General features: G+C 39.3%; 1 protein-coding gene across 3 annotated transcripts in view; it reads right to left on the reverse strand.

Moving 5' to 3' along the window:
- rims1b (regulating synaptic membrane exocytosis 1b) overlaps positions 1–15,144 on the reverse strand; it is a gene marked incomplete at both ends in the record, with an annotated part of 89,184 nt that overhangs the window by 11,499 nt on the left and 62,541 nt on the right. Inside the window, 6 exons of one of the 3 annotated variants that reach the window (XM_081361720.1) lie at positions 9,217–9,255; positions 9,518–9,624; positions 10,739–10,852; positions 11,065–11,130; positions 14,580–14,669; positions 15,007–15,126. In XM_081361720.1, coding sequence (XP_081217846.1) covers positions 9,217–9,255; positions 9,518–9,624; positions 10,739–10,852; positions 11,065–11,130; positions 14,580–14,669; positions 15,007–15,126 — 536 coding nt within the window. The remainder of the gene's footprint in view (positions 1–9,216; positions 9,256–9,517; positions 9,625–10,738; positions 10,853–11,064; positions 11,131–14,579; positions 14,670–15,006; positions 15,127–15,144) is intronic. The other 2 variants (XM_081361721.1, XM_081361722.1) reach the window with 2 other exon arrangements.

The following is a 15,144-nucleotide window of genomic DNA, read 5'->3' on the forward strand; positions in this document are numbered from 1 at the left end:
TGACATATATCAAACAGGATTCCTGGAGAAGTAGAAGCGTAAGCTTTCACCAGCAGTGAGCTAGGAGATAGAGGAATAATATATGTCATAACTGTTCACTTCTTGGATGACATTTAGATAATTGCAGTAGCATTGGCTCAGGTATCATCCTTCCCTGAGCCTGGGAAGCGCAGTTGCCTTTATATGAAATAAGTGGCTGCACATTTGCTCCACTTTTTAGTCAATTGTCTTTGGTTTACAGCGATAAATATTGTGCTTCCCTTGTAATCACATTCTTTAGCAGAGTTGGCGTGTTCACATTTGTGATCCACTTAAAGGGCTTCAAACAGATAGGGTAGCAAGTTTTTCACTGTTAGCACCCTGCCCCTTTGTCTGTCTTGACCTTGAACACAATGGGTATTGCTGCTCAGTATGTCTCCTTAGCAGTAAAGCTAGACTGTTGTAGGGGAGGTATATACTGTAGGATTGTTATAATCACTCCCTTATTTGTCTCTCAATTGGCTTGCACTGTGGAGATGATATGAACATGCTTCCCCTGTGTATTGGGTGTTGCAGGTGTAGAGTTTGGGCTCTAATGCTGTCGTGTCCCACTCTTCTACCTGCTGCCCACCCTAGTGCAGGATGGGCGATGCTGTAGTGAAGTTAATGCACACCTCCACTTTTTCATCTGTTGCCTGTTCCAATACTAGGAGTATGGTGTCGATATTGATGTGCCTCCCTGGTGCCACATAAAAAGAGGACTTAGATAAAGAGATTGGGCATTTCACGCTACCGTGTCCTACTCTGTCATCTGGTACCCTCCAGTGAACTGGATATAGAGGCAGTTTCAGTATCCTTCATATTTCATATGGACAGAAAAAGGAAAGATGGGCAATTCCGCTGCTTGCGTTCCACGCCTTTATCTGTCTGTTATTCCTGGTGCCAGGAGTTTAGAGGTATTAGCAATATGCTCCTATAACAGTTGGGCTGTAATAAAAATGGATGATGGACAATACCGCAAATTGTGTCCCACATTCTCATTGATCATTCATCTGCCTCTGGTACCAGGACTGCAGATGTGTTAGCTATGTGCTCCATCTGTGATCACATGTCAAATATGCTAGACATGACAGGTAGAGTGGGCAATACCGCAGAGCGTCCCACTTCCTCCTCTGTCGCCTTCTATGGCATGGGGCTTGGATAAGTATCCAATTTGCTTCTCGTTAAATCACATTCATATTGCATTTTAGCACTTCCCTTCTAGTTGGAGGCTGCATCAGTCAGTTTCCTTACATGAATAGGCAGTACAGCAAGGAGAATAAGCTTTCAGATTTTGCGTCTCACTCCTTAATTTGTCGCCCCTCCAGTCTAACCTGGAGATGATAGTGTGGACATAGTAGGGGCTATGATAACACACTTCCAAATGGTTCCTGAGGAGTATCAGGACAGAGCATCGGTCATATGTTTACTATTCTCTAGGAGACCTGTTAATCAGCTAGAGGTTCCCCTCTGTAAACAACTCTGATATGTCAACAAAATGAAGCAAGAACTTCAGAGCCAGGGGTATAGACCATTAAGGCTCAGGTGTGTCTGGAGTCCTGGCTGAGAGTGGTGCAGGGAGATTGGGCAGAGCTGGCAAGGAAGGGAAAAGGGCAAGGCCACCTGCGCAGGCAGACGGGGAAAATGGGTAGTTCAGGAGAACCGGGAGTCGAAGCAGCCAACAGGGAGCCAGGAGGACCCTGACAAGACTGACAGGGAGAACGGGCTGCTCAGGGACAGCCTCAGTGGCCATGACAGGGAGCTCAAGGACCACCGGACTTGGGACCACCAGGGTTGGGTCCTCCAGGACCACCAGATATGGGACCTGCAGGACCACCGGAGTTGGGTCTTCCAGGACAACTGAAGTCGGGTCCTCCAGGACAACTGGATTAGAGACCATTAGTCTGGGGTCCTCCAGGACCACCGGACTTGGTTGGGACTACCAGAGTCAGGTCCCCCAGGATCACTGGGCTTGGGGAGCAACAGGAGCACTCCTTCTCCTGAGCTTGCGAGGACAAGGAGACATAGACGGCCGCCCGCAGAGAAGCTGCAAAGCACTCTGCATCCTCATGGAGTGATGCAGTGGTCTCGGGTGCCTCTGGGGAAGCTGCAGTGTCTGCAGCAGTCTCTAGGATGAGCTGCTGCGTCTATGGCCGCCTCTGGAGGAGCTGCAGTGTGGCTAGAGGTGGACTTGTTTCTCCTCCTCCTTGGAGGTGAGAAGTGGAGATTTTACTGTCTGAAGGAGGAAGGGTATGCACCATATTATAGGGCACCTCTTGCTACAGTGCTAGTTTCCTCCCACTGCAGGTGAGAAACTCCACAAAACCCTCAAAAGACAGATGCTCCATGCCTAATAACCTCCAAATTTTAATGGGCTCATCAAGGGCATAGTTAAATAAGTCCTTGAGAGCCGCCTCATTGTAACCCAGCCTGAACTGAACCACACTCCTGAACTCCAGAGTGAATTCCCTCAGACCAGTCCCTCGTTGATGGAGGGAACTCAATGCTGTGACCTTGAGCATGCATAGGGAGAGGGGCTACAGGCAGTGGAGGCTGGTAGATAGAGCAACCCATTTTTCCGCAGAGTCCTCATGTTGGGCAGATCGCTCTATTACAGATTGGGGTGAAGGGATTAGGGCAGGACTCAAGAATGCAGAGATGGGCTTTTATTAAATCAAAAAAAACAAAATAAAACAAAACAAACAAAAACTACCCCATGGGAGAAAACATGACCGGCTGAACAAGGCAAGATAAGGCAGGGTGGGACAGGACAAGGCAGGAAACAACAGGAAGCCAGTAAGCATGGCCCACATTAGACAATGATCTACCACAGGACTGCAAACACGAGGAGAATGAATAGGGAAAGCAAACAAATCAGGTAACGAGGGAGGACAGGTGGTGCAAATGAACAAATATCCAGATAACAAGAAGGACGGGGTTTGAAAATAGACAGCAGAGCACATGGCGCATAGAAACAAACCTGACCAGCCATGTGCTCACACCAAACAAGTTAAACAACAAGAACACATGGCCAGTGAACACAATCACAAGTCATGTGCTCAAACAAAACATGACAAGAACATGCAACCATGCGGGGTTGGAGAACATGCAGGGTTTGAAAATAGACAGCAGAGCACATGGCACATCGAAACAAAAATGACCAGCCATGTGCTCACACCAAACAAGTTAAACAACAAGAGCACATGGCCAGTGAACACAATCACAAGCCATGTGCTCAAACAAAACATGACAAGAACATGCAGCCAATGAGAGCTCTCACTGACTGTGTGTCCACACAAAACATGACAACATGAAAGCATGTTAAATACACAAATACACAAATACATTAAATACACAAGCCGCGTGCTACACAGCACAAGACAAAACATGACAACATGAAAGCACATTGCCAATATAAACTAGGGATGGGCAAGAATACTTGAGTGCTCGTATGTGACAGCGACGATCAGTCATGACAACGCAGCATTTGAAGCGGTTCCTGAGGCCTGATTTGTTCCAGACCAGTGAAATAAAGTTAAACTGGATTTGAAAGCATGCACTGCGGTGATGCCTGGAATCACTTTGATCATGTAATGCAGTTAACTGCAAGAAGTGCAGCGCCAATCTACTATGTAGCCTACATAACATTATAATGAGAACACCTTTTTAACTGCTAATTTCTTCACTGACCAAACAACAACCATCAGCAGTCAGTTCTCAGCTCTACACACACAGGAACTCAGACCAACCCATTCCACAGCCAGAAAACTTATCTCATCCTTCTCTGCACTCACTGAGACAGAAGTATCTAAACTTCTCCACTCCAGTCATCCTACCACCTGCCCTCCAGATACAATCCCCTCACACCTTTTATTCGCCATCTCTCCTACATTTTTACCAGTACTCATACACATTGGCCGCACTGCCATTTTCCCTACCGCATTCAAGCAGGCTCGGGTATCCCATTGCTTTAAAAACCCACATTAAATACATCACTTGTAGATAGTTACAGACCTGTCTCTCTTCTACCATTCAAAGCAAAAACACTTGAATGAGTTGTTTTCAACCAGGTATCATCTTTCCTCTCACAGAATAAACAGCTGGACATTAACCAATCTGGATTCACCATCACAGAGGCACATAATCACTCTCCAGAACATTTTCGTTCACTGTTCCTTGCTGGTGATCTCCCCGCCTTCATCCAGAATGCAGATTCCCTGACAACATTCAAAAGACAGCTGAAACTCAACTCTTCCGTGAGCACTTAACCTCATCATATATTATTATTATTATTATTATTTTCAAAATTCCTTTAATCCCTCCCTATTCTAGCTTACTCAAAGCAATGTCTGAAATTTTGTGCACTTTTTGTGTTTATTTGCCTCTTCACAATGAATTGCTTGCTGGTGTATTCCTCATTTGTAAGTCGCTTTGGATAAAAGCGTCTGCAAAATCAATAAATGTAAATGTAAATTCTCTGTGCTTTAGTTTTTCAGCGTGCTGTTAAAGGAAGACTGTGTCCACAACAAGAATTACACATCAGACTAATACGGTCAAGTTCATGTGCGTATTCAAGTCCTTTTGTGCAGATGTACAGTAAGTTGTAAAATTACTTTTATGTTCTCTATATATGAATAATATCAAATATAAGATGTGTTTGGTTGAGTTTAATAACCAGCTAGCAAAATGCTGCAGTTTACCGACTGTTCATTCACTTCTCAGTTTCAGCTCAAATGCAATGTCCGACATTATTGACTAGTATTGGGTTATTTGAAACGTTCATATTCCTTTTAGATGGGCTATTCTTTTTTCAAAATCATTGATGATGATAATAATGCAGCAGTTTTATTTTGTTCTCATTTTTTTACAGTAAAACTGTTTTAGCCTATTTAAAATTGTTTCTCGTTATGACTTCGAAAACGCGCAGTGATGACTGTAATCATTTTCTTTCATGAAAAATAAAATGAAGTGCAAGATGTGCAGCGCCAATATACATGCCATATATAGCATTATAATGAGAACAGGATTGTAATAGAATGTTGTAAATTCTCTGTGCTTTAGTTGCCCGTGTATCAGCATGCTGTTAAGGGAAGAGCGCATCCAGAGTTTCCCTTTCAAACCATAGACTGTAAAAAACTAGCACGCTTATGGAAGTAAAATAATGTCAAATGTTTTTGAAATAAAAAGCCTGTTGAATTGCACTACTTGAAAAAAAAATAGGCATTGCATTAACAATGCTTGCATTTTAATGCATTGTATTTTTAGGGCTTGCATTTTTATGGGCTGAAATTCAACATGGTTGTATATTTAAGCTGTGAATATTTCAATTAAAAACATTTCAAACTCATTTTCATTATTAAAAATTCAATAATCCATATTCACCTTTCATATTTCACTTCCAAAATATTCAAACTGTTTAAAAATACAACCTATAATATTCAACAGGCAATTTTCGGTCCATTTTATTTCGCTTTGAAAATTCGCTTCCACAAATTCAGTGGTTCAAATTCGACAGTAAATTCAACATTGACGTCCAGGAACTGCAGGAAAAGCAATAGATTGCCGAGCATACTCTCCATCTGCTGTTAGTCGACCTCACCAGCAGGAGGTGCAAAAGCGCGTGTTGTTGACGAAGACCAGCAACAGTTAGAGCAAGCCATTCATTCATAAAATGAAAATGATTATGTGTCAGTATATATGCAGAAAAGATGATAAAGACACAAAAGCTGTGTTTATGTTTCATTCAATAACTTCATTGTTACTTTCCCTGTGTAGCCTACATGTCATCAGCTTTCTCTACCATGAACAGGATTATTTATCGGTTTCCCTCAATACCTCATACTCAAGGATTCCCCTTCTGTCGGGACAAAACGCAGTTTTGGACTAATACAGTGATATAAAAGACCAAACTCGCACCTTATTGGGGATGTAGGCTGTATAGGCTAGATGGACTAAGAATATGAACTATATATATATATATATAGGCCTATATATATATATATAGTATACTATGCCTACGTGTATTAGCTTAAACTGGGAAGAGTCATAGCACTTGCATATTGTTGTCCTCCTATTGTTAGTTTAACTGTAAATCGCTTTGGATAAAAGCGTCTGCTAAATAAATGACTAAATGTAGCCTAATAAATGTAAAATTGGCTTGACATTGGACATTCGCACATTTAGGGACCGTCTCAAAAGTTGCATAAAACATTGGCATACACATTTCTAACTTCAATAGCAAACTTTAATTTATTTGAATAAATATCAAAAATCCAAAGGGTGCGCATTATGCCTGACACTACATGAACACTTTACAGTTGGTTTTATGACTGTAAGTCGTTCTATTCAAATGCTATTGAAGTTAGAAACGTGTATACCAAAGTCATATACACTTTAGAGACGGTCCCTAAATGTGCGAATGTCCAACGTCAAACCATCTTTATGCCAGTCTATCACTGGGAAACGTTTAGCATTAAACTTTGTGTGTTATTCTGAGTCAATCTGCTTGCCTGCGAGTTTGGTCTTTTACATCACTGTAGTCCATTAAGCCACGTTAAGCGTTCTATATGTCCAGCTGGGGAATCCTGAAGTATTGAGGGAACCCCTAATAGCCTGCATGCAGCACATCGCCACAATATAAAGTTAAGGCAACTAAACAACCAAGAGAAATATGTCAACCTCAAAAATGTAACATTGGATCTGTATATCCGCATCGGGGAATAACATTATAATCTCGTTCACGGTAGAGAAAGATTGTAGGCTACACAGGAAAAGTAACCATGAAGACACTGAATTTAACATAAAACCGCCGTCATAATAATCACAAATACACTTGCATTGCTGTTAAATGAGTTTTATGAATGAATGGCTTGCTCTAACTGTTGCTGGTCTTCGTCAACAACACGAGCTTTTGCACCATCTGCTGGTGAGGTTGACTAACAGCAGATGGAGAGTATCTCGGTAATCTATTGCTTTTCCCTGAGTTCCGTTGAATTTACTGTCGAATTTGAACCACTGAATTTGTGGAAGCGAATTTGCAAAGCGAAATAAAACGGACCGAAAATTGCCTGTTGAATATTATAGATTGTATTTTTTAAACAGTTTGAATATTTTGGAAGTGAAATATGAAAGGTGAATATGGATTATTGAATTTTTAATAATGGAAATGTGTTTGAAATGTTTTTAATTGAAATATTCACAGCTTAAATATACAACCATGTTGAATTTCAGCCCATAAAAATGCAAGCCCTAAAAATACAATGCATTAAAATGCAAGCATGGTTAATGCAATGCCTATTTTTTTTTCAAGTAGTGCAATTCAACAAGCTTTTTATTTCAAAAACATTTGACATTATTTTACTTCCATACACGCTCAAGTTCACATGCACATTTGTGCCCTTATGTGCAGATGCAAGTTGTAATGTTATGTTTATGTTATGTATCTAGGATATCTGATTATTAAAGGAGAACTCCGGTCAATTTTAACATTGAGCTCATTTTATTGTACATTTGGAGTGCTGTCAATACAGAGAACAACGACAAAAATCGGTGTTGCCTACACCGAGTTATTCTATTTTTAAAATTGGCACCCTGTTGACTTCAATGGGGCAAGTACTAAACCTGCTTTTAGCCTCTTAACATCCTTGATGTGTCATTACAAGTGCACAGAAAATGTGAGTGATTCCTTCTGAGTGAACACGAGTGGATCTGACTGCAGTAGATGTGAAAGATATGTATAAAAATGATGTTATTTAAGCCAGCGCAAATACCTGTTTACATCCTGTTTTTCGGTTGAAGTCCAAAGTAATCGATTGCCGAGTTCACGCGCGTGATCATAGGTAACTAAACCTATGCGCGTGAACTCGGCAATTGACTACTTTGGACTTCAACCGAAAAACAGGATGTAAACAGGTATTTGCGCTGGCTTAAATAACATCATTTTTATACATATCTTTCACATCTACTGCAGTCAGATCCACTCGTGTTCACTCAGAAGGAATCACTCACATTAGCTGTGCACTTGTAATGACACATCAAGGATGTTAAGAGGCTAAAAGCAGGTTTAGTACTTGCCCTATTGAAGTCAACAGGGTGCAAATTTTAAAAATAGAATAACTCGGTGTAGGCAACACCGATTTTTGTCGTTGTTCTCTGTATTGACAGCACTCCAAATGTACAAAAAAAATGAGCTCAATGTTAAAATTGACCGGAGTTCTCCTTTAATCTCATAGGATTTGTCATAGGACGGGCTTCAGTCTACTGAAGATCATTTACTTCAGCCTTACCTCAAGCCTCTATTCCTTTTAGATGTTTCTTTTTCGATAATCATAATCTAGCAGTGTTATTTTTTTCTAGTCATGTTTTCATAGAAATGTTTTCATGTCATATATTTATTTGTCAACATAAATTTTCGTAATAGTCTTAAAATATTTTCATTTTCATGACGGACATGCCCCGCCCCCCGGGTATTTTGAGACCTGTCAATGATCGAAATGAGAAATTGACAAAAATGCCCATCCCTAATATAAACATGAACCACATGCTACACAGAACACAATAACACTTGCAGACAGAAGAGACTATGGCCCGAGCGAACTTGAAACCGCAATCTAACACGAGACCAGAGCTCACAAGAATGAGTGAATGTTCATCCCGTGTGCTCACGACAGAAGACAAACACATGGAACATGAATGCCAGAACCCTGACACAGAACCGAAACCAAACAAGACTAAAGTGCTGGGATCCGAACAACACACTCCACACACAAAACAACTCATATGGACAGGAGAGCGAAAACAATGACGAGACAGTAGTAGTGTCCAACAAGAATAAACCGTAGTGACAACCCTGACAGATATCTATTAGTTATTTTTATGTCACTCTATTCACCTGGTGGTGTCTTGCCTTGAAGTGGTTTTGGAATAGTGGTTTCTAACTGGTACAAGCAGGTCATAAGATAGTTTGAAGCTAGTAAATCATCTTGACCAAGAACAAACCAGCTAAAGATGGTCAGTCTGTTTTTGGAACAAAGTGGCTGGTTGACCAGCAAATAACCTACTCAGATGAGCTACGATGTTCCAAATATAGTGGGGTTTGAACAAGGAATATACAGCGGAGTAAAAACTAATATTGTTCAGTTCTTCTAGACAAGCAAGTGATCAATTTTAGGGTAAAATGCAGAGAATGGAATGAGATACCTGAGTTAGGTTTCTCCTCAGGTTTACTGTTGACATGTTCTTCATGAAGATGGGGTTGAAGGCATGAGAAATGGCATGAGAAGAGACAGAAATGAGTAAGGTAGAAAGATCAACATGCGTGATCTTGTGGAGCTCATGAAAAAGGCTACGGACAGAGGAGTCATGAAATTATCTGGCATTTATAAAGGCACTGGGACAGATTCATGGGTTCGGGCTGTGATTTTGAATGGTAATAGCATTTCAGATTACTGCTGTCTGATTTTGTGAGTATTTAGAGGGAGAGAGAGAGTGAATTGTTTACCTTGCTCTATACTGCTGCTCTTTGCAGGGAGTTGTGGCAGTTGTCTGCCTCTGCGCCCTAATGACGTGGTCCCTGCTGGGGAATAATGTCCACCTCGTGGAAGTTCTCTGGAAAGAGAGATTTTTTATCAAAAATACAGGAGAAAAAAACATTTTATTATGTGATTTAAAGGTGATATTTCATTGTAATACACCATGTGGTTACGGAGAATCAAGAAAACATTTGAAGGAGAAATTATTCATTTTATTGTTAAAGGTGCACTTATAACTGTGTCCACTTTTTGTGTCAAAATGTTTTGCTTTAAAGGCTGGAATACACTACAAAACTTTTTTAAATCTGAACAGGTTAAAACAAATCATCATTATATACTTTGTCGACTTTGAAAATGGTTTCAGTGAAAAAAATCGGCATCATACACTATGACTGAAGATTACACACTACCAGACTTTCAAATCATTCCAAACTCACACAGAAACATGTGCCTCATTGCTAAGAAGTCAGATGATAACAATATGTGTTCTAAAATCATCTTAAAATATCAAACATGTTTCATAACTAGATGGAATCAGGGTCTGAAGTAAAAGAAAATAATCTGTGCGTATCATACAGAGCTCTGACTGCCCAATATCTGCAGACTGGTTATGACTTTCAGCAACTACTGTAGCATCAACTCTGTATTCCTACAGAGCCAATAAAATGGACATTGTGATGGAAAAAAATATGAGATGGGATAAAAAAATATATTTTGCATTTGCAAAGTTTCATGTTCCTTTAGGGGCTCTGTATATTCCAGCCTTAACTTAAAATAATGTTCACTGGCATGAGATAAAGACTCATGCAAAAGCAGTTTTATTAAAAGAGTGGGATTGTGGTCGTCATGCTAAAAGTACGTGACCACATTATCTCCATAACCCCTCCCATTATTAGACACTTTTATTGTGTGTGACAAATACATCTGTGAATAGGGTATTTATTCATTGACTGACTGTTTTTGCTGGTAGGTGTTCAAATCAAGTTCAAGTACACTGTTGTACCGGCCAACAAATCAAAATAACAAATAATCACCTAGTGCAACTTTGAGATTTAATGTTATCAGTTAATTAAAATGTATGGCGATAACATTTTTAAGAAACAGATTTTGTATTATTAAGACATCACAATAACCAACAGTGCACAAACTAAAGCAGATAAATCAGGTTCTGAGGGGCTCCCAGCATGCACCTGTCAGCTCTCGGAGAGTTAGGGCAGGAACCCCCTAAGCTGGCCTGGCCAAAGGGCATGAGGGGAGGCTCTCTCCTCCTCCTGCTGCCCCTCAGGATAGAGGTGGGCTGGAGTCTAAACACAGCCACCACAAAGGAGGTCAAGGGCAAAAAAAATAAATACAAAAATAATTTAATGACATAATCAGACATGCAAAAAAATAAATAAACTAAAAGGGTAAACCAACTACAAAAAAAGGTAAAAATAGTGAAAAAGCTGAAATAGATTCACACACACAAAAAGATAAGTGATAAAGATATGTTCAGAGGTTTATTATGAGATCTTACCTGTCACCATCAATGGTTTTCTTGTTAGCTATCTGAGAGCTTGGTCTATCCAAATTGCCAGAATGCCTTTGAGATGGAAAATGACTGATCCATAAAACAAACAGAGTGGAAAAAACAAAAACAAAAGGAGGAATGTAATAGCTAAATGGAAAGGTATCATGGAGTTCGAGGCCAGGATGATGGATCTCTGATTTAACCAAAACTGTTAAAGGCTGAGATTGCAGAACAGACTCCTCAAGAACACTACCGTTTAAAAGTTTGGTGTCAGTAAGATTTTTAAATCGTTAGTCTGTTATCCTCACCAAATTGGATTTATTTAAGTAAAAAAGTAATATTGTATTACAATTTAAAGTAACTTCAATTTAATATATTTAAAATGTGATGGTAAAGCTGTGATTGTTAAGGTGAATTTTCAGCAACCATTACTCCAGTCTTCAATGTCACATAATATAATCCTTCAGAAATCATTCTTAAATGCTGATTTGGTGCTCAACAAAAATTACTCATATTATTTTTATTATTATTATGTATCAATGTAAAAGCCTTCATTGTCACTTTAGATAGTGACAATGAACTAGAATAACTAGCTCCACTAAAACACTGCTAGATCTGATATTCATTAATAAGTCAGATCGTATCAATAAAACATATAATTTAATAACCGGTTTATCGGACCATAATCTAACATTGGTTTCTAGGAAACTCTCCAAGACCCGTTATAGAAATCAAAATAGAGAAAAGACCTATATATCTCTTATTCCTAAGCGTGACATGGAGCTCCTGGATACTGAAATAAAAACTACTGTCCAAAATAATTTAGTTTGTGGCCAAGACTGTGAGCTGGCCTGTAGCACTCTTAAAAATACAATTACTCAAATTCTCTCTAAATACACAAAAAGGCAGCCGCGAAAATTTAAAAGTAAAAAAACCTTACCATGGCTAAGTGAGAGGTTATGGCTTTTAATGAAAGATAGAGATGCTGCCCTAAAAAAGTATCTCAAGTCAAGGTTGGGGACTGACCAGTTGATTTTCAAAAGCCTGAGAAATAAAGTGACAGGACAGCTCAGAAGAGCTAAAGCAGATTTTTTCTTAGAAATAATTAAACAGGCTAAAGGGAATAGTAAAATGATATGGAAGTGTATTGACAATTTATCTGGGAAAGAGCGGACTAAAAATGGACCTATCGAACTTAACATAAACATTGACAACAATGAAACACGCGCATCAGGAACGCAAGCCACTGCAAAGGACAGCTTAATGGTTGCCAACATGTTTAATGACTACTTCATCACTTCAATTCTGGAACTTTGTAAACCCTCAGAGCTGCTTTTAACACCATCTGAAGCCTTTGTTGGGGCCACGGCTGCTGGTCCCACAGGAGGACTACAACCCACTCTGATGGAAGTACTGAATTTTGAATGTGTAAATGAAGGCAAGGTCAACAAAGTTATTACATCACTCTCTAACTCGAGAGCAAAGGACTCATGGGGTCTTGATTCGCTGTTACTAAAAAAACATAAAGAGGACTTTGCAGAACCAATTGCGCACATAATTAACCAATCGTTTAGTGAGTGTCTATTCCCTACGTCCTGTAAGACTGCAATTGTTACGCCCATTTTTAAATCAGGAAATAGAAAGGACATTAAGAATTATAGACCCATTAGTATATTGCCTGCAGTTTCTAAAGTTATTGAAAAAATTGTCGCCGAACAGCTGATTGAGCACCTCGATAATGGAAATATGTTACATCCTATGCAATTTGGCTTTCGATCTAAACACTCCACCGACACAGCTTGTTGTTATTTCCTCGAGGTGATCAAATCCAGTCTGGACAAGGGAGGGGTGGTTGGGGCCGTTTTTCTGGATCTACGTAAGGCATTCGACACCGTTAACCACTCAGTGCTGCTGACAAAACTGTGGAATTTCAATCTCGCTGCAAATACTATTAGTTGGCTTCAATCATACCTAGCAGACCGTTACCAGTGCGTAAGAATAAATGATAAAACTTCACCGTTCAGATCCTGTACTACAGGGGTACCCCAGGGGTCTATTCTGGGGCCATTGCTCTTCAGTTTGTACATCAATGACCTACCTTCCATCTGTGATGACGTGGAGGTCTTGATGTACGCCGATGACACGGTTTTATATACTCACGGTTCTAATGTCAATTCTGTCGCTGCTAAACTATCTGTGGCAATGAACAAAGCAACAGAGTGGATGAACAAGTCTTGCCTTACACTGAATACAGAGAAAACGGTCACAATGTATTTTTCAAACAAAAGAATTCAAAGTGCCATTCCAAATATCTATGTGGATAGTTACATGATCAAAAATGTGGAAGAAGTTAAATATCTTGGTGTGATTTTGGATCCTGTACTAAATTTTAAAAATCATGTTAAAAGGGTATGTCATATTTTGAAATATAACATCGCTAATTTCCAGCACATCAGAAGCTCTTTATCATTGGAAGCAGCAAAATCGTATTTCCAGGCCATGATTATATCGCATATATTGTACTGTATGTCATCGTGGTCTCAAGCCAAACAAACTGTTTTAAACCCTCTTAGATCATTATATAATCAGGCCTTGAAAATCCTCGATAAAAAGCCTCGGCGGTACCACCACTGCAATATACTTGAAAAGTACAGTATTCTAAGTTTTGACAATCTGATTAGGTATTCTGATATCCGTTTGGTTCATAAAATTCTTAATGATGCTGCCCCACCCCCTTTAAAAACGTATGTACAGCTACGCTCTGAATTAACAAACAGAGCGTTGAGGTCTGTATCTAGGGGTGATTGCAATGTACCTAAAAGAAAGTCTGCCTTCTCTCAATCAGCATTTTCCTATAAAGCCATCAAAGAATGGAATGGGATTCCAGACAATCTAAAGAACATTGCAGATTTTTACAGTTTCTCACGGACAGTCAAAGACTGGCTTTTAGACCACCAGTCCTGTTCACACTAAAAGTACCAGACGGGTATCTGGCCATCAGATGATACCCTCGTGGGTACCATTTGATGGCTTTTACACTGTATTGTGTTTTGTGTGTTATAAAAAATAAAAAATGTTGCATTTTATATATGTAGCACCTTATAGCATTGCAACTAGCTAATTTTTGCACACAAATTGGTAATTTGCTTTTTATATTTGTATATTGTACTTTCTCTGTAAACTGTTTTTTATATTGTATTAACTGTCTTAACTTTAACTGTATAACTTTGTTATGTAATTTTAACTGTGTAGGACTACAGATGGAAATTAGCATAGTGCTAAATCTGGTGCAGCCATCTCTTTAATGTAACTGCACATTGTCCTGATATAAATAAACTAAACTAAACTAAACTAGATGTTCTTGCTGAATAAAAGTATTAGTAAACAATGATAATAATAATAAAATCTTACTGACCCCAAGCTTTTAAAACGTTACACAGACACTATGTCCTGGCACAGTTTGGTTGTGGAGTAAGAATAGTATACTCGTAGGTACTGGATTCCCCTTTGTTTTCACATACCTTTCTCTTTCAGGTGAGTGGAAGTTTGACTCTGGCCTTAAACAAGTCGTGCTGGCACTTCTTACTCTGTCTAATGAAGGCTGAAGATCACTGCAAAGAAAAGAAAAGAAAGAAAGAAAGAAAGAAAGAAAGAAAGAAAGAAAGAAAGAAAGAAAGAAAGAAAGAAAGAAAGAAAGAAAGAAAGAAAGAAAGAAAGAAAGAAAGAAAGAAAGAAAGAAAGAAAGAATAATTAGTATCATACAGAAAAGCCATATGACTAATATTACTATTATAATAGTTGCTTGTTGCCATTATTTCTCAGGCATAAATACTGAAATATTTTCCAGTACCACACACACATTTTTAATTTCTCATTACTACTCCTCACTACCTATTGATTGTACAGTTATCTTGTTTGGATTTAGTCAGCTGACCACTAATCCCTTACCCAGAGCTGACCTCATCTGTGAACCTGAGAACACGCTGTGGAATGGCACTAAGAGGGATAACTCCATTCCTCTCTGTTCGCCGCGGCGGTTTGTTCTTTAAGCATGCAGGGAGGGTAGAGCTTAGCATGGGAAGAAAT

The sequence above is a fragment of the Scardinius erythrophthalmus genome (assembly GCF_964197995.2).
Source record: "Scardinius erythrophthalmus genome assembly, chromosome: 3".
Classification (NCBI taxonomy): domain Eukaryota; kingdom Metazoa; phylum Chordata; class Actinopteri; order Cypriniformes; family Leuciscidae; genus Scardinius; species Scardinius erythrophthalmus.